At 44.5% G+C, this 20,516-nt stretch overlaps 1 protein-coding gene across 5 annotated transcripts in view; it reads left to right on the top strand.

Annotated features, from left to right (window-relative positions):
- LOC308471048 (uncharacterized protein) overlaps positions 1-18,128 on the top strand; it is a 32,618-nt gene extending 14,490 nt beyond the window's left edge. For all 5 annotated transcript variants that reach the window (XM_080994956.1, XM_080994954.1, XM_080994955.1 and 2 more), the window contains exons 4-6: positions 13,245-13,372; positions 15,136-15,282; positions 17,357-18,128. In XM_080994956.1, the coding sequence (XP_080851082.1) occupies positions 13,245-13,372; positions 15,136-15,282; positions 17,357-17,671 (590 nt within the window). In that variant the 3' untranslated portion in view covers positions 17,672-18,128. The remainder of the gene's footprint in view (positions 1-13,244; positions 13,373-15,135; positions 15,283-17,356) is intronic.
- The last annotated feature ends 2,388 nt before the right edge of the window (positions 18,129-20,516 follow it).

The raw sequence follows: 20,516 nt of genomic DNA, 5'->3' as shown, positions 1-20,516 counted from the left end.
AGCCGGCGTTTGTCCACAGACAGCTTTCTGGGTCATGTGGCCAGCATGAATAAAACGCTTCTGGCGCACGGAACACTGTGATAAGTGCCAGAGCACACAGAAACGCTGTTTAGCTTCCCGCCACAGTGGTACCTATTTATCTACTTGCACTGGTGTGCTTTTGAACTGCTAGGTTGGCAGGAGCTGGGACAGAGCAACAGGAGCTCTGCTTGCAGCTGTTATAGTAACGTGCAGAAAGGTGAGGTCCCTTCCAACTCTACAATTCTATGAGAGAAAGAGGGATCACTCATGCCCGACCTCCACACTTTTGTTATCAGGTATGAAAGATTCCTCCTCTGTTGCCCATTGCATGGAGAGATGTGCAGCCCGCCACCCTGCCCCAACAGGGGTTTCTTTGGGAAAACCCACTCTTTAACGCTGAATCAGAACAAATGGCAATTCAGGTTTTTGCAAGATTGTCGTTTTCTCTGACCCAGCAGTAAAGAGCAGGTTTTCACAGAGAAAGAAGAAGACGAAGAAGAGTTTGGATTTGATATCCTGCTTTATCACTACCCGAAGGAGTCTCAAAGCGGCTAACATTCTCCTTTCCCTTCCTCCCCCACAACAAACACTCTGTGAGGTGAGTGGGGCTGACAGACTTCAGAGAAGTGTGACTGGCCCAAGGTCACCCAGCAGCTGCATGTGGAGGAGCGGGGCATGAACCTGGTTCACTAGATTATGAGACTACCGCTCTTAACCACTACACCACACTGATGCCTGGGCAAAAGAGAAAAAGCACCCAGACAATTAGTAGAGCATGAGACTCTTAATCTCAGGGTTGTGGGTTCAAGTCCCACATTGGGCAAAAGGATTCCTGCATTGCAGGGGGTTGGACCAGATCAGGGTTTCCCAAACTTGGGTCTACAGCTGATTTTGGACTACAACTCCCATCATCCCTAGCTAGCAGGACCAGTGGTCAGGGATGATGGGGACTATAGTCCCAAAACAGCTGGGGACCCAGGTTTGGGGAACCCTGGACTAGATGATCCTCGTAGTCCCTTCCAACTCTTCAATTCTGTGGTTCTATGGACCTTCACTTAGAAATGTGGGGCAAATATAAGTGTGGGTGAGCCCTCAGTTTCCATTTCCCATGTATCACTACAAAACATGCACCATGGCATCATCATGCCTTGAGTCTCCCTGTCCCCGGTAAGCAGTAGCCAATGGCATGGGGCGTTACAAATGAAGGGGAGAGAAGATGGCGAAGGAGCTGCTGCTTTCAGCGGTAACTCTCCATAACACACAGTCTCCACGACATGCAGACAAGCTAATCAAATTCCAGAAGGAAAATTTTCTTAGGCACAAATAATAATAATAGAAAAAACCAGCCAACTCCCAGTGGGTTGCTCAGTTTGTTCCACCAGAGAACAGCCTGCTGGCATAGTTTTTTAAAAAACAACAACAACAACAACCACCCAGGAAGTCACAGTTCCCAAAGCCTTTGAGAGAAAGGAATTCAGAGTCTCCGTCCAGATCGCAAGTCCTTGTTCATTCAGAACTCTCGTGGCAGCCAGCAGGCAAATATCTGAAATATTAGACATATGAAACGGTAGGATTTCACACCAGGATGGAGTTAGCAACAGATGGTTCTAACAGGCAGACAGCCTCGTGCAACTGCCAAGCTATTCAATAGATTGCAAAGGCCTGACATATTGCTAAGAAACAGACAGGGACCACACTGCAAGGAATGCACAGCTGTAGAAAAGGAGGTGTTTGGGTTCGTTTTGTACAATGCAGTCTCTGGAATATGAATTTCATATAAGCCTCCATGGCCATGCAGTATGAAAACCCCGCTAATAATTATCATAAATAATACACACACACACACACACACACACACACACACACACAATGATTTTTCTCCTTTATGCATGCTGCCAAATTCCTCTGGGCACATACGAGCAATATAATTAAACACATACCAAGGAATAAAGGAACACTGCCTGGTGAAATTCTTACCTGGGGAATGCAGAGGAAGGATATACCTACTTGCAATAAACTCAGCTCCTAGCCATTATCCAGACAGGGAGCTCTGCAATTCTCAAATGCTTGCAAGCCCCCTCCTGAAAGAATGTGTAAATTAGTTACACGGATTCGCATAAACACATATGAGTGTTTCTAGTTGTCCTAGTTAACTCAACACTCCCTGCATCCTATTCTTAATCGTTTAATGGGCTGATGGAGAGGATGCTGTACAAAATCTTAAAAAATACTTATTATTTTTCTTAATTAAGAATTGTTACAGGCAGTAGGCTCTGACGATAACATGCATCTCCTCTTCTCTAGTCCTAACTAGTATCTCATGTGCCTCCTTATCACACAGCTTGCCTTTCTTGGTCTTTGTGCTCCCACAAATTATAACTAATAAGGCCACATTTGCACTGTACATTTAAAGCAGCATCATACCACTTTAAACAGTTCATGGTCCGCCCTCCACGAAGAGCCCTGATTTGTTCAGGTTGCAGAGAGCTACAATTCCCAGAGTTCCCTGGGAAGAGGGATTGACTGTTCAACCACTCTGGGAATTGTAGCTTTGCAGGGGGAATTGGGGTCTCTAAACAACTTTTCACACCCTTAAGAAACTATAGTTCCCACGATTCTTGGTGTGAAGCCACGGCTGTTTAAAAAGCAGTATGAAATGCTTTGAATGTATGGTGCATATGGGGCCATAATGAGGACCGTGAACAGTGCCGAGCGCATTCTGGATATGCTCTCACTAGGTCATAATGTTCTTGCTATTAGTATAGCCAGTGCTCAGCGTGAACAGGTGGAGTTCTTAGTGTGAGGGGAACTGAGTTCAGAGAGATCTTGGTGAGAATAGGGAAGAGTAAGGAAGGACGGTTGCCACGGATGATTGACATGGAGTGAGCAGTTCAAATAGGGGAGCTCACTTGATTAACATGGAAGCATGCTTTCCCCCCTTCCCAAGAGGCAATGCAGCAGCTTTAAACTTGTAAGCGCAATGAATGTAGTACATGGGGAGAAACTGCCATTGTAAATACAAATAAAGAGTTTGGGGGGGCCCGCTAGGCCAAAACATTCCTCCCTTGTGAGTCTCCTGCTATTGGCCAGTCTTAAAGTCACCGCTTATCTGCCATCCCAAGCATTTTAAAGCACCATCTCAGTGCTAGGCAACGGAGAGAAAAGCCTTTAAAAAACCCCAACCGATTTCCATGCCTTTACATAAAAGCAGAAGCCAAGTTCCTCTATCCACCTTCCGCCTAATGAAACGTTGGCACTTTGTTGTTGTTGTTTAGTCGTTTAGTCATGTCTGACTCTTTGTGACCCCATGGACCAGAGCACACCAGGCACTCCTGTCTTCCACTGCCTCCCGCAGTTTGGTCAAACTCATGCTGGTAGCTTCAAGAACACTATCCAACCATCTCGTCCTCTGTCGTCCCCTTCTCCTTGTGCCCTCCATCTTTCCCAACATCAGGGTCTTTTCCAGGGAGTCTTCTCTTCTCATGAGGTGGCCAAAGTATTGGAGCCTCAGCTTCAAGATCTGTCCTTCCAGTGAGCACTCAGGGCTGATTCCCTTAAGAATGGATAGGTTTGATCTTCTTGCAGTCCATGGGACTCTCAAGAGTCTCCTCCAGCAGCAGAATTCAAAAGCATCAATTCTTCAGCAATCAGCCTCCCTTATGGTCCAGCTCTCACTTCCATACATCACTACTGGCACAGATTGCCTTGAATACTGTTTTCTGGGGCTATGAGAGCCTGTCTTTCTATATTTAAACACCTTTGTGAACGTGTGTGTTAAAACACAGATTAGTGCTGCATCCACACGGCTATTTGGATGGATATATAGAAGGCCTTATCTCAACAGTGAAAGGCAAAGTCTGTGCCAGCTGTTTAACAGGGAGGAAAAGCTATGCTATGCCCCTCCTTTGCACTGTGCAGTTCAAGACACTGTTATCTGGAGATTCTTCTGCCTTCTCAGCCAAGAGAGGCTGTAATCCTGGGCAATTACACTTAATTCAAGTGCGAAGGCTATTACTGGAAAATTGGGAAGAGAGGCTGCTGCTCCTCAACATTTGGGGGGGTGGTGTTTTTTGCAAAGGAAATGATTTAAAAGCATTCAGAAAAAAATATTCTTTGTTGTTTTTGCAATGCTTAGTGTTCTTGAAAGTTAGAAGTCGGTCATTTCTTCCTACTTTCATGAAAACAAAAAAGCGGCTAGCTTTTAAGCCTGGGTTTGTGTGGTTTTTTGTTTGTTTTTCCGAAGAGAACCATCAGGGGGAGAAAGTGTTGCGAGAGGAGTTTCTTATATCTGTTGGATTATTTTACTTTTATACAATTATCGTTCTCGTTAAAAATAAAAATTGGGGCCAAATAAAACATCATGCCCATACTGCTATTACTAGCACCAAGGGGAGGAGATATTCTCTACTTTTTCTGCTCTGCAATTAAGATGCAGTTTCAGCAGGAAGGCTATTCGGATCTTTTAAAGGGCGAAAGAGGAAAGGCTTGCTCTCTGTGTGTCATCTTCAAGGCAGCCACGTGGGGCTGCTAATTAGTAGTAGTTGTAGTAGCAGCAGTGGCGTAGCGTGGGGGGTGCAGGAGGGGCCGGCCGCACCGGGCGCAACATCTGGGGGGGGGGCGCTCGGACTCGCAGCTCTCTGCCCCTACCTGGCTCACTCACTCTCTCTCACTGCAGTGCTGGCTGTGCGAATCCGATCGGAGCCGCTGGGTCGCCGCCCACTGTGGAGGGGGTGGGTGCCAGGCGTGCGGTGCGGAGAGAGAGCGAGGGACTATCTGGGGGAGGGACAGTGCAGCGGCCGCCCAGCGCAGCGCTGAGCGTGGGAGAGAACCACACCAGACCAGACCAGGCAGCAGCAAGAAGAAGCTGGCAGCGGCGGCAGGTTAGGGGTTAGGGGGTGCAAATTACTTGCCTTGCCCCGGGTTAGGGGGCGCAAATTACTTGCCTTGCCCCGGGTTAGGGGGCGCAAATTACTTGCCTTGCCCCGGGTTAGGGGGCGCAAATTACTTGCCTTGCCCCGGGTGCTGACAACCCACGCTACGCCGCTGAGTAGCAGAAATTGGCCTGTGAAAGATTCTAGTCACACATCTCTGGTGTCAGTTCTTGTTTGACCTTAAGCCTTGGATGTGCATAAGCAAATTGAACATTAAGGTATGTAAGATTTGATCAAAGCCAAGTTTGCCCTGACCACCCCTTTCAGTCTGTCAGCCCTAACTTTATTTTATGCAGCTATTTAGATCATTTTGCAGGCCGCCTGCTGTTAGCTCTCTGTCCTGGGGCTGGACCAGTTAGGGTGGGGAAGCTTAAGCATTTTACTTTGTGGCCATCAATGCAAAACCCACTGTGGTGAAAGGATAACAATTAAGAGAAGGAACTCAGCTCAAAACAACTAGCCTCAGTGCGTACGGAAATCCAAACTCACTTAAGTATATAAACAGCTTCGCAGAGTCAAGAATCCCTTAACGTATACTTTAGAAACTGGAAAAGATATATAAGTGGCAGGCAGTGGGTAATTTATGAAATGTGTAACCTCAAGGTTTTTTGTCATGATAAACCAGCTGAAATGTTTCTTGTTTACCAGGTTGTAGTGAACGGAGGGTTGCAACACCTCTGCCCTGATATCTTATGAGGGCAGACTATAAATACAGTGGTACCTCGGGTTACAGATGCTTCAGGTTACAGACACTTCAGGTTACAGACTCCGCTAACCCAGAAATAGTACCTCGGGTTAAAAACTTTGCTTCAGGATGAGAACAGAAATCGTGCGTTGGCGGCAGCAGGAGATCCCATTAGCTAAAGTGATACCTCAGGTTAAGAACAACCTCAGGTTAAGAACGGACCTCCATAACGAATTACGGTAAGTTCTTAACCCGAGGTACCACTGTACTTATATAAAGAGATGCAAATAAGTAATTAAACATTACTGTTTTGTAACTAGAAACAATTGCAAAGGGCATGTGAGTCTCTCACATTATAAACTGAAGGACAGAGTCTCCTCACCCTCCAGGAAAGCTGAGGATGGAGAAATACAATTCAAGAAAACTGCCTGTTCTTATTTGTCAGGCTTGAAAGGGGAGCCTGTGATGACTCTCCAGCAGCTGTCTTGTCTCTCCATGAAATGTAGTCAGACAAGGCCGCCCACTCCCATGTAATGGGTTTATGTTCCCCCCTAGTCTTCACTTTGCAGTTAGAACTTGGGCTGCCTGTTGGCTCTTCTTCCACCTTCCCCCACTTGCCAAGGCAAACTCAATATCTGCCTCCCACAACTGAGAGAAAGTACACCCTATAAGAGTGCTTCCCCTGCTCATTGGAGCCAATAGTGTGACAGGGATGTTGCCTGGCCACAATCTAGAAAGCTAGTTGATCTAATTCTGTAATGAGACACCAACAAAATGACCTCTACTGCAACATCTATGCAGTACTTCTTAATCCGGCCTGCAGGAGCAGCTGTGATGAGGAGTGTGAAAGTTTGTTCTTCCAGTTTTAAACAAGACACAGTTTCCTGTGTTGTCCAAGCTCAGAGAACAGTGGTTTGCTCAACTCAACAAAGTACAGTTTTCACCACTGGCAGCTGTGTTTTTGTTTAAAACTGGAAATGAAAGCCTACAATCTCTCCCCCCCCCCCAGCTGTAAAAGATGATGGAGCATGCAAATCTGAGGCTTGTGCAGACCCATTTGTGGTAATGGGAAACTGAGGCATCTGATCAAGGTCTGTATTTTAAAATGAGCTTAAAGATATATTTGCAAATGTTTGTATGTTTCATGCCAGGCAGAAACCAGCTGGCTAAGTACTTTGGCAGTTGTTTATCTTCCTGCTCTCCTGAACAAGCCCCCCCCCCCCCATTTATAGCAGTAGCAGGAGACAAGTTTCTCAAAGTTGTAAAAGGGAATTACAGGCTGGGAGCAAATGTTACACTGACCCTACATATTACAGAATACAATCAAGCTGCAAAAACACTAATTAAGAGTTGGTAAATAGTAAGATTTATTGTTTAACAGAAAATAGTACCATGTGCCTCCCATCAGACTCTAGCCATATTTTCCTAAGGTTTAAGGTATACTGAGAGAGTTAAAGGGCAATAAATTTTGGGAAGAGCTAATGGGAAAAGCAGCTGGCTGGGAAAGGGGGGTGTAAACTGAAGAGGCTTCTTTTGAAGCTGTTTTTACTGAGTTCCTTTTTTACTTTGCAAAGGCCTTTTCTTCTGAAAAGCTATCTATGTTATGTATGAGATTTGTTGGCTTAATGTAATTATGCAAAGGATTTAGAAAGTAAGAAATGTTAGATTCTTACGTTAGATTCTTATTTCATTGATGGTGTGTGAGAATGTGAACCCAAGATCTCTGTTTAGATAGAATTTAATACCATGGGCCATTTGTTTTAGCCATTTGTTTTGGAATGCAGGGGCAACAGGGGCTAAAGGTGATCTGGTAATTAAGGTGCCTTGTCGAGGCAAATGTAAGATATATGGCTACTTGTCTGCCATTTATGGATAGAAGGAAATATAGTTCTTTGTCTCCCATAAAAGGTAATAGGAAATGGGTGTATCTTTTATGATTGGTTCTAGCAAACAGCCAATAGGAATTTCAACCAGGCTGATTGGACAGAGGCAGCCAAAGGAGGAGCAAGGGGGCTGGGCTGAGGAAATGGTGCTGGCCATCAGGGCTGGAGGGGAGCAGAGCTTTGGTAACCATATACCACTGTGCCTATCATTTATTTGCCTGACAAATAAATTATTATTTTAATTTCTCTATTGCTGCTTTGAATATTTCATTCCAGCTAAGCGTTAACCACAAGCAGGGTGCTACAAAACCTTGGTTTCCTGTTACATCTGAACCAAGCCTATGTCTCTGCTTATGGTAAATGAAGCCTGATTCCTGACCCCCATCCGAAAACGTATGTAGTTTTGCAAGTGAATGTTACTTACTGCTTGTAAGTTCAGTGGCTTAACGAAACAAACTGCCAAACGTGACAGGAACTAGGACGTTATCTCAATTGAAACTTTAGCAAAAAGCAGGCATTCTCAGCTGCTATTCAGAGGAAACAGTGAAAAATATCATGGCAGATATTAAATGAAGAGTGTTGTGAACTGTTGGTTTATGAAGTCTAGACGGGTGGGAGGGTGTTACCTCTGCATAGCCCATTGTTTCAAACTCATTTCATATCAGAAGCATCTGAAATGAGAAATGAAAAGGGGGGATATCTAATTCCCTTGTTCAAACAGATACACTGCATAATTTTCTCTTTCAAAATCCCATCTTCAAACATCGCCTTGGAGATCAGCCGCTGCCTGTCTTTCACACAAATCATAACATGATTAATCTATTGACACTCAGTCTATCTTTCGCCATCAATCACCTGCATCTGCTTTTCTCTGAGAAAACAACCTGAATGTTGTAAAAATGCTCATTCCTCTTGGAACAGAATATATTTGCTGAGCATCCTTGAATAGTCATTGGCCCATTATGGCAGGGACAAGGAAGGCATTGTCGGACCACAGGCCCATCTACTCCAGCATCCTATTCTCACAGTGGCCAAGCAGGTGCCCGCAAGAAGCCTGGAAGTACTACATGAACACAACAGTATTCTTCCCCCCTCTTGATCTCCATCAACTGCTACAGAGAGACATACCACTTCTGATAAGTACATAATCATCATGATTAGCATTACAGATAGCATAAATTTGTCTAATGCCATTTTAAAGCCATCCAAGCTGGTGGATATCATTAATTACATCTTCTGGTAGAGAATCCCATAATTTTACTAGGAAGTTTAATGTGAATAAGTACTTACTTTGTCTGTCCTGAATCTTTCAACATTCATCTTTGCTGGATGGCCCCAGGTTCTATTGTTAGGAGAGAGTGTTTTTGTACATAGCATGCGTAATTATAAACTGTAGCATTTTCATTTTACTTGCTTTTTTCTGAAGTAAAAAAAAAGCCTCATATATTGCAACCTTTCTTCACAGGAGAGCTGCTCTGATCCGATCCCTTGATTATTTCGGTTGCCCTTTCCTACAACTGCGATATTATTATTATTATTATTAATAATTATGCAGTGGCCGCAAGTGCACACAGTATTCCAAGTGTGGTTGCATTGTGATATCTGCAGTTTTAATTTCAATCCCCTTTTCCTAATGTTCCCTAGCATGGAATTTGGCTTTTTCAAAGCAGCCACACACTGGATCGACAGTTTAATCAGGCTAGGCACCATGCCTCCGATATTTGTTTCCCGATAAGCCATTGCAAACTGCACAGAGCAAACATGTCTCTTTGTCTCCAGTTTCCAACCTGCTTCCAGCTCACTCACACACAACTCTGCCTATTGTTCTCCTGTGTAGCAGCAGGGTGAGGAACGGCCACCCATTTGCTCTACGGCACAGAGCAACTTCTTTGGATATGTAAACTGCGGTACTTAACTTGCCAGCCAAAGTCATCACCTTCACAAAGGAACTGGTTTGGCTGCTTCCCCTTGCCATGCACACAGGATGACAGGTTTAGAAAGGGCACAGGGTATAATCCAGATTACCCACCCACCCCACATACACATTTCTCCTAACAATGAGTTACAAACCCCAAACAGTTCCCTAGCGGACCCTGCATCTTATACCCCTCCGCGGTGAAAACTGTCCCTTTATCCCTCCTCTCTGCTTCCTGTTCTTTCACTGGTTTCTGATCCATAAGAGGACTTGTCTTCTTATCCCATGTCTGCTAAGCTTACTCAGAATGAGCGGCTTTTATCAGAAGCTTTTTGAAAGTATAAGTGGCGGTATGGAAGTATAACCAACAAGTAAACAACTGCATGAAAATCAGACCTGCTGCAAGCAGCAAACATGTGAAAGAAGCACATGTACAAGGGGTACAAGGAAGCCTGAAAAACCCACCCTGTGCTGATCTGTGTTGAAGGGAATTGGCACCGGGTGAGTTTTACAAGCACCTCTGCTCCCATCTTTTGAAGCTCTGCTGGAATTCCAAGGGTGCCCATGTCTTGCAAAGCCTGCCTGGTGCTGATCCTTTCCATCTCTGATCCAGAAGGTGAAAGGATCACCACAGGGTGTGCTTTGCAGCACATGGGAAGCCTTGGAAATCCAGTGTAACTTCAAAGGAGGGGCGTGGGGATGCTCCCAGGGTGCAGAAGAATTCGCCCCTTCTTCCCCATGCTGCTGTTACCTTGCTAAGTGACGGGGGTGGGTCTGGATTTTTAAACTTACTGCAGCACCAGTGGGAGGGGGCCAAGGGGAGAAATAATTATTTCTCCTCTTCCTGCTGTTGTACAGAGTCACCGGCAGGGGGGTTTGTTGCTTGAGGGAGGAGGAGGGGATTTGTTCTCTAGCACCCACCCCAAGCACCTTTTGTTGTGTGTGTGTTTTAAAGAAAATAATAAATTGTTATTTATACCCTGCCCTTCCCAATTCAGAAAACTGGGCTCAGGGCGGCTAACAACAAATTTAAAACACTCAATTGATGCAACTAAAAATAGCATAAAATACAGTAAAAACGTGAATAACAATAAATTCAGAATTCAAAAATCAATTTAGGGGGGAAATCCATCCAATAAACATTGGATGATCAAAAGTGATGGGCAGGCCTTGAGTCTGCCCCTCTTCACGATTTGTAATGGAATTTATTGCATAACATTCGATAAAATTTGTCACTTGAAGCTCACAGTCAGGGAGACGCACCGGCCACAAGTGGCAAAGCTGGATCCAAAGTGCATACCTAAGCTACATGCCTGCTCCTTCGGGGGCAGTTTGAGTCCTTCCAGAACAGGTTGTCTCCCCAGACTCCCCTGACTCACGAATAGCCCACCAACAGCACCACCATCTCATCAGGATTCAACTTCAGCTTATTGGCTTATAGACCTCATCCAGCCAATTACTGCCACCAGGCACTGATGGAGGTAAACATGGATATACCTGCAGCATCTTCAGATCGCCTGCACTGAGATCTTTGTGACCTTGTCAATAACTCAGCCAGGCACGCTATCTTATCTCCCAACTAATTGGTATGCCTGGAACGAGTCGAGAAAATTAGGGGAATTATGCATGAGTTTAAAGCTATTGTTGGTAGACGATTTGCTTCCATTGTCTCACAGGCATTCTGCTTGTATCCCGTGAAAGCATGTGGGGTGTGTCAGCTCCTTTGCTGTCAAGCAGTAATGGGCGAGTTCTTCCCAGACTGATTTGGAATGGATTAACTAACTAAAACAATTTCCAAGATAAATTGTTTTCAGTAGATCGAATGATGTGCCAGGCTAAAGTTCAGGTCCACCATGTTCCTGATGGTGTTATCTGAAGCATCATGGGGTCTATAAACCTCCCCACACCAAATCTTCTGCCAACAGCACCCTCTCCTTTTTCCTGAACCGTCTTTATCTTGCTGCAGTGAGGGGCTCACAGCTGGAGCCTCTGCTAGACCCTATGTGCTGCCAAGAGCTACTGAGAATCATGGGGACTATATGACTCCTACTGAAGAGTCCTTATGCCCACCACTGACTAGTAAGTGTAAGTCAGGGGAAAGGCAGCAATGGCAAAACCTCACCAGATCTTTAGATTAAAGCAATCCCCTACCAGGCTCACCCAAAATTAAGAGCTGACTCAGTATCAGCTCACAGGAGTGTTGAGTTACTGAAATTAATATTTCAAATCACTTTCCCAAATAAGTTTCAGTGCCACCGCTTAGCAAACAATATTTATAGATCCAGGATGCAGAACAAGAACACCTGACTGGGACATTTCTCAGGCTCTAATTGGGAGGACAAATTGGGGGTAAAGGACAAGGTGAAGAAAAAAATATCCCTGAACTCAACTGTAAGTTAATGCCAGTTCACAGAAGTGAAGGGCAATATACAGATGATGGACACTAGACACAAGAGAGTGCCCATCATTTGCAGTGAATACAGAAAAGGGGGATCTTGAATTTGCCAAGCTGAACATCTCCAAATGCTGGACACAGATGATATTTCCTTTCCTTAATTAGGCTGGTAACAGCTTGAATCAATATTAACACATGCAGAGACTGGCGAATAATTTCCCACCTGCAGCAAATATAATGATGTCCCCAAAGTCAACATGACAACTGGCATGAGGAATGTTTCACAGCGGTCAGAAAGATTAATCAATATAATAAGAGGTGTGATTTTGTTTTGTTTTGTGTGTTTCTTCATAAGCCACAGAATGTGCTGCTGTGAGCTGCATTCCACTGTTTAGTGCCAGCCAGGTAACATTGGGCAGAACTTCATCTGCCTTGAAGAACTAAAGTCTCTGGGCCTTTTTGATAACTGCTTTAGTGCTTTATGCATCCTATTTTCACCAACAATATAAAAGGATAGGAAGCTGCCCTCTGCTGAATCTGACCATTGTCCCTCTAGCTCAGTCTTGTCAACATTGACAGGATTTCAGATGGCGTTGTCTCTCAGCCCTATCTGGAGTTGCTGGGAAATGAACCAGTGACCTTCTGCAGGCAAGGCTGATGCCCTCCCATTCAGCTATGGCCCTTCCCCAAGATATGTGGTCAATATCTTTGTGAGGACGCTGGGCAAATCTTTCTGCTGGACACTTCTGACTTATTTAGGGGGAGCAGGTGGGACGCAAGTAAGTGTGCAGGTCCTACAAGTCCCCCACCACCAACATGAGCATCCTTGCCTTTCCCCAGGTTTGCTTGTTCCTAACTAGCTCTGACATTCCTGATTTTCTCGCCAAATTGAAGATGTTCTTTTTCCATGCGCGCACGCACAAACACACACCAATATTACAAGGAGCCCAAGCACAGAGGCTGGGGGAAAGACACTTTATCCAAACCCAGGCAGTAAGAGCATCAGAGTGTGATGAGCAGGCACCATCATAACTAAACACATTGAGATCCCACTCCTGCCACTAACTCAGGAGGAGAGCAAGGGGCAGTTGTGAGTACAGGCTTAGAGACTTGAAGGGTAAAGAAGGCAGCCATGAGTTGCTTGGTATAGGAGCTTCTCCCCCCTCCCCAGAGCTGCTTGCTTGCCTGATTGATTTTAATAGAAGTTATATAAGGTAAAGGTAAAGGGACCCCTGACCATTAGGTCCAGTCGTGACCGACTCTGGGGTTGCGGCGCTTATAATAAAAGACCTGTAAGCCGTTTACAATAAACCGATGTCCATAAACAGACTTGCTCATCAAAGCTTGATGGCACAGTAGTAGCAAAATATATTGTGCGCCTCCTACTACATCCCAGGCTGCTTTCTTTCCTCAGAGCCTCAGCTACCCAGAATTGACCGTCCTCGACAAGCGTCTCCCAATCAGGCTCCTTCAGAGGACACGGCGCAAAGCCGACTGAAAACACCCCCGCTAAGCAGCATCCTAGGGCAAAGGAAGCACGAGGTAACAGCACTGATGATAGCATTCGCTCTTCCTGCTGTCTCTGATCCTGATCTGACTCACACACGCACACCCCTCCTTCCCCAGTGTAGGTTAGAATTCAGGTCAAGGTTAAGGGCTTCTCATATAAGCACTGGTTAATCAAAGGGGCTCCACGTGATAATGAAATTTTACCGAGAGTAAGCCAGCTTTGATCCAGAGAACTGCACATATCAATCCATGTGCCAAAGTGAGGTTTTGGGTTTGAGTTTCTTGAGTGCCACCCCCTCTCCTGAATCCTCTTTTGAAAGTGAAAGAAACCTTAAAAGCCAATTGTGATATGGCGTTGCTGTGCATAATATACCGGGATGTGCACAAAAGATAATGCTTCGTTCAGAGTCTGCTTCAGCACTTGAAAAACGAGGCCACTTCATCTCATATTGCTTTGGGTATCTTCAGTTTGAGTCAAAAGTAGAACCTCACTTTGGAAATGTGAGGTTTTGTATGTCCCTCTCCCCCATTAACCAACATAGGGAGATGAATAAATAGTATCTCATTTTTACTTTCGGATAGCAGTGGATGAAACTTGCAGGCATATAGCCCCTTCTGAGGAGGTGAAGCCTGCCAAATTTCTGACAGATGGGGGGGGGCAGGGAGCTGTACAAAGGGAGTCAATGGTTTTTCTGCAAGTAGTTTCACTCTCCCCATCCCACACATTGTGAGGGGGGGGGCATTTGTATGGAAATGGACTAAAAGACTAGACTTGTCCTTGGGTAAGTAAACTGCAGAATCTCAGATAGATAGGTGCTGTGGTTATGGGACTGAGGAGTTAGGAGGAATGAAGACTTGTTCTGTTCTGCCCTTTGAAAGCAATGTGATTGGAAGGAGGAGAGGAGAGCCCAGGCAATGTTATTGCCTTGCTATTGGAAGCTAGAACCTTCAGCTACAAAACTATACTATACCTCCACTGCCTCCTACCTCCTCTACCTGCCTCATACTTTAAGAGCTTGGAAAGAAAATGTAAGCATTTCTAAGAAATACTACGAGACTCGCTCTCTAAGATGGATCAAAGGAGCGTCACAACTCACTTGCAGCCATTTTGGAGAAGTCCTGCTTTGCCATAGCCTGAATCCCTCCATCAGCACTTCCAAGCTCCTCGCCTGATCACAAAATGACACCACAACTCCTCTGTTTATATTACAGCTGTATTTCTAGGGTTTCCAAATCTTGAAACCTCTTTGGAAGCAGCCTCACTAGATCAGAACCAGCAGCATTCACATCTGCCTACTGGCCCAGAAAAATGCAGATAATGTCAGTAGGGGTGATCTCAAGGTTCACTCTAAATCTCTTGTTGACCAGCTAGGGGTGTGTGTGTGTGTGCACGCATGCATTAAAACAAATAAATGCATTTAGGATTCCAAGGGGGCAGGTATACCCCTTGCCCTGCCCTGCCCCCCATGATTTGTGTTGTTTTTTAAACAACAACAATCAAACATCTCCCCTTAAGAAGAATATTAGCACAGAAAAGCTATAACCATTCTTGCTGGTGTGCAGCTTGTTCTGTGGTGTGCGGTTTTTTAACGTGGGGTGAGCATTCAGAAATGGCGCCACCTGAAGCGATACAATCCTCCGGACTTTGCCAGCTCCTTCTTGCTATATTTGTGAACCAGGCCTCACTCTGCCTCCGACTGACCGATATGACAGCTCATGCGTCTTTCTTTCTTTCTTTCTTTCTTTCTTTCTTTCTTTCTTTCTTTCTTTCTTTCCTTGTCCAATTTTGACACCAGAGCTTTTTCAAACACAATCTGGAAGAAGAATTCCTGCAAAGAATAGCTAGGAGGACAGTCCGCCGACATCTGTTTGGAGAAATCAATCCCCATAAAGTCAACCGGTTCGGGGCAGGCTGTTCACCTTTCCATGCGCTGGCAACTACGGTATGTAACACATGCTTCTAGAGCCCCTTGGCTTACCTGCTTTTCTGACAGGCTTGCCTCTAGTCCTTTGTTGGCCTTTTACAGCTGTCTCTTGAGTTGACATGTGAGTTTCATTACATACATAATTATTACAGTTTGTTATTTGATAACCTGAGCAGGTCAAAACTCCTAGCGTCATGTTATCATATTAGTCTCATGAATCTTTGGTGCTTAGCATGTTAGGCTATTACTAAAGCAAGTGTGCCTATCTGCGTGGCAGACATCACTTAGGCTAGAAGCTTGGCCCAGAGCAAGAGTTCTGTGTCAGGCCCCTCATAAAAATGTAGTTCTCCTTCCTCTCTTCCAGCCCTCTTACTTTAATCCTGTTGCTTTATGGCACTACAGCCCAGCCACATGAAATGCAAGCCGCGTTGATTTCACTGGGACTTTGAGTTAGTGCTCTCAGAATGGCAGTTTGATAGATTTATGAAAGATTTAGAAAACTTATTGATTGGAATATTTGTGTGAGATTGTATGGGAAAAATACAGAATAACAGATACAATCTTGCTTAAAATGTATATAGGAAGTGCAGTGTAAGCGATGGAAGTCAATCAATTAAATTTTATTATTATTTTCATACTGAGATATTTGTAGAATAAATTTGGAGGAAATTCTTCCAACTTTTCTTCTTCTTTGTTTCTCTTTATTTTTTCTTATTTTTTCTTTTCTTCTTTTTTCCTCTTTTCTTCTTTTTTATATATGTGTGCTTATCTGAAATATATATGTATGTATTTGCGATATTTTGCTTATATTTTGTAATAATTATGTTAAATAAATTAAATAAAAAGAAAGGAAGAAAAAGAGAGTTGCTTCCCACCGTCGGCTGTGAGCAGACTTCCACAATTTACAGTTCACGTGAGCAGCCTAGCTGTGTGAACGGAGCAATAATACTGAATCTGCATACTCAAACAAAATGGCATCTCCAGTTCTGTAAAAGAGAAAATTCTGATCCCCTCCTCCCTGTGCACAGGAGTTGTGAGTTTGCAGCTCCATGGTTATGTACCATGCTTACACAAGTAGGCCGGTCTTCTGCAGCAGTGAGCCAACAGTTCTGCATGGAAACAGATGGTAAAAATGCATTTGACTTCAAACGCACCCTTTCTCTTCTCTTCCATATATATATATATGCTTTTCTAGATGTTCCCCAACCAAGAGCTAAACTAGATACCTGCACTATAAATTAAAGCAGGATCATGCCACTTAAAACAGTTGTGGCTGCCCCCAAAGAATCTTGGGAACAGCAGGCTGTTAGAAGACCCTTGCTCCCTCTCAGAGCTACAGTTCCCAGAGTGGTATAACAATTAACCCCCGCTTCCAAGGAAACTCTGGGAATTGTAGCTCTGTGGTGGGGAATAGGGATCTGCTAACAACTATCAGCAGCCTTAACAAACTTAAATCCCCTGGATTCCTTGGGTGAATCCATCACTGGCTAAAACAGTATGATGATGCTTTTAATGGATAGTGCAGATAGGGCCATAGTAATCACCTGGGTGCAAATAATGTGTGCTTTCCTCCCTTTTTTGCTATGCAAATAGCAGCCCCAGGGAGGTCTGAGCAGCCTTTAGAGTATAGACCAAGGGGCTAGTGAGACTGGGGGGGAGACCACTAGCATAAGAGCATAAATAGTCCTGCTGGATCAGTCCTATGGCCTATCTAGTTCAGCATCCTGTTCTCTCAGTGGCTAATCAGATACCCACAGGAAGCCCTCTCCCCTTCTGTGGTTTCCATCAACTGGTATTCAAGAACCATGAAGGCAGAGCATAGACATCATGGCCAGAAGCCATTGATAGCTGTATCGTCCATGACAATCCCAAAAAAAGGAACACCACTCCAAAGCTGATATTTCTATTTCAAGGAAAGATCAGGCTTTTAACTGCACATTAAATTGCATTCATGGAATTAGCATAACGTCTACTCTGACCCTAACTGGCTGTAAGCAGCTCAGAATAGGGATTTGCACTCTATACGCATTGATCATGCTATGTCCTCCATCACGATCCTCCCTTCAGATATGGCCTCTGCAATCCTTTGTAGGAGATGGAGACTTTCACCTTGCCCAGCAACTTACCCATGACTGCACGGATGGTGAGCAAGGGAATCGTTTGCACCTCAGAGTCCGACTTAAAGTCCATGCAGCTGACATTCCCAGAGCTGGATGAAGTGTCTGCAGAAGAGCCCAAGGCAAGTGACAGGAAGAAACCACCGGATCAAACCAAAAAGGCTAAGCTGCCCCCCTTGGTTAAAGCTTCAAGATCTCGCCTCTCTGAAAACAAGAAGACTTCAGGTTGCCGTCTTCCCTCGGTTCCTGCTGTAATTGCATCTGCATCACTAAAGTGGGGAAAGTTTTAATAACTTCTTAAGGCTGCTGACATGGATTCCATCAAAGCATGCCCTAGTGTTCTGGTCTTGGTATCTGGTACAGACCACAAATGTTCAGACACTCTGAAGCCAAGCACTTCTTTGGTACATGAACATTGCAGGGAAAGAATATCTGTATATATCGAATCACCAGTGGAGGGGGAGAAATCTAAATGTTCCATTAAAGAAAGTACCATGGGCCTCTTTGGTGGGCAAAACTGAAACCATTTTAATCTGTTGCATGAGCTACCAGGGTAAAGCAAGGATGTTTCTCTAAGGGTGCAAAGTACACCTTTTAGTCTGAATTTGGCACTTGTGGATGTTGTCCAGGAGGGATACAAAACTGAAGAGTGTAGGGTGGGTGTTGAGGATATAAATGCTAACTAATATGTTTTATTTTTGAATTACAGACTTGGAAAATATTAAAAGCAATTTAATTTGTGAAGAAGCTTGATATTGTCTACATATCATTCTTTGGACAGCTCTAAACAGATTTGCCCTAAAGGGTTTCTAGTTAGGTGGGCAAGAGCTCTTTTGGTCCAAGATTTTCCACAATCTAACAAGACCTTTTCATCGGGAAACATTTAATCATAGCTGGCTCATTCCCATGGACAATCCATGACAGTTAAAACTGGCTTAAGGTTTAGTCTAAAGGTATGCACAGATGGCATTTCAAGGACTGGCTGTAAAATGGGCACTTGCTACATTCTGCACATGCCCTTGCTAATTCTCCAACTGGTCCTGCAGCTCTTTCCCAAAGATGACAGCAAGCAGAGACCCCGAGCATGCCATATAATCTGCATTATTATTAATTAACTTATGAATTGCCTTTTCCATGAGTTTTCAAATATATCGTAGAAACAGGTAAAAATTATTTTTGAAAACAGTACCGAGAAATAATCAAAGTTGGTTTTTTAAACAGAAAGCAAACAAAATGATCACCCAAGGCAGAGAGATCTGTTCCTCTAGCTAGAAAATCTTGTGGAAACAAAAAGGCACTCAGTTGCTTCTACAAAGTGCAGATAGTTATGCCTGTTGTATCTCAACAGGAATGCTATTCCACAGAGCGGTGGCAGCCACACCCTTGAGTTGCTGTGGACATTTCAGGCTTCTGGTATTTTTGACACTTGAAGGAGAATCTCTCCTGCAGAACACAGTGACCTACTGGGCACATGAGGGATAAAATCAGGCCTTTCAGCTGGGCACCATTGCCATTATAAGAGAAAAACAGAGTTCTGGCACCTCTTTTTCTAGAAAAAGAGCACTGGATAAGGTGATATTTCAAGCAACCTGGTCCTGAGCTGTGTTAACAAATACCAAAATCTTGAACTTGGCCCAGTAGCAGATGGGCAGCCAACAAGTCAAGAGCCTCAGAAGGATTGCCAGCTCTGCCCACCGGGAAAATCCTTCAGAGTGTTCAGGGATCCATCAGAATCCATAAACCTCCAGGGGCGAATCATCCTAATCAGTTCCCCCATCCCTGCAGGGGGAAATTGGTGCCGTTAGCCCAAGCTTCACCAGGAAGTGGCCTGACTATGACAACGCAGTCACAGAACCCCCACCCCTTTTCCAGGCCATCAGCCTCACCACCAGGAGCGAAGAAACACAAATCAGTGATTGTGTGTCAGGCTAAAGATGGCCATTTGAGACAGCCTCATGGAGGCCATGAAGTCCCATACCAGACCAGTGAGAACAGCCTCAGTATGGACATTCAAGTCCCACAGGACAATAATCCTAGGTTCTCCACACCAGAGGTTGCTTCCACCAGCTCAATCAGGGAAGCAGATGGGTGGGCAGTACACCAGCAGCACCCCCAATCTGTCTTTTTGGCCCAACACCCTCAAGCCCTCGAGGCCAGTCCGCAAATGGAGAGGTCTCGTGATGAGCAAGATAGAAGTAGCTGTATTTTGAAGGCTTCCTATTCTTCTGAATTAGCTTAAGTGCATCCTGGGTTGGTTATAGTGAGATTTGGCCCAATCTGACCTATTTCCTCTGATCCCCAAGTGCCTACTTAGCCATTGGGTTTGCCTCCAGGGCTCTGCTGTCTGATTAGTTCTTAGGCAGGTTGGTAGTGGAGAAGACTAAGCTGCTTTGGATGCAGGCGAGATCTGGAATTGCAGCTTCAAGAGACACTTCGTTAATTCTACAGTGGTTTGCTTAATTATACCTCTCAATAAAGCAAAATGTTGTCATCTCAGTTAAAAAAACACTAAAAACCTTCAGTTGAAGCGGCATTAATAGTGAGTTATAAAGCAAAATCGCAGTCTTGTGAGCTATAATTGCCCTGTAATCTTCACCTCATTACTATGTCTGTAATAGTAGTAATCACCCCAGGTACGGTTTTGTATTCCTGCTTTTTCAGCAAAGGTGGAAATTATGGTGCAAATACTTGGGTCTTTCTTAAATTGGAATTATAGTCTGGGAGTAGATCTAAATATTAGGAGATAGTACCTGATGTTGCTTAAATAGTTTGATTCCTAAGAGTCCTGTAGTTATACCAGACAGCACAGCATCATTGTTTCAGGACTAGCTTGCACATCATGGGATGAACTTCAGCAACTAATGTCTGACAACCCTCCTGTTTTTTCAATGCCAGGCATATAGCAGTAAGTCTCGTGCCATGGGGATGGGGGTCACTGCCTTTTACGAGTGGTGGGTTTTGTTCAGGGTGGTTGGTACAGACCTGTTTTAGGATTACCAGTGGGGTTACCCCTTTCCAAACAGCCCTGGGTTCCTGTCTCCTTCAGAGTTTATTGCATGCAACTTCGAAATTATGCAAGTTCTCCACCACAGAACCATAGTTCCTTGGTTCCCAGTGGAAAAAGAAAGACTATTA

Source organism: Podarcis pityusensis (genome assembly GCF_964106645.2).
Source record: "Podarcis pityusensis genome assembly, chromosome: 2".
NCBI classification, from domain to species: domain Eukaryota; kingdom Metazoa; phylum Chordata; class Lepidosauria; order Squamata; family Lacertidae; genus Podarcis; species Podarcis pityusensis.
Note: the sequence above shows the minus strand (reverse complement) of the source record. Positions and strands in the feature narration are given on the sequence as shown.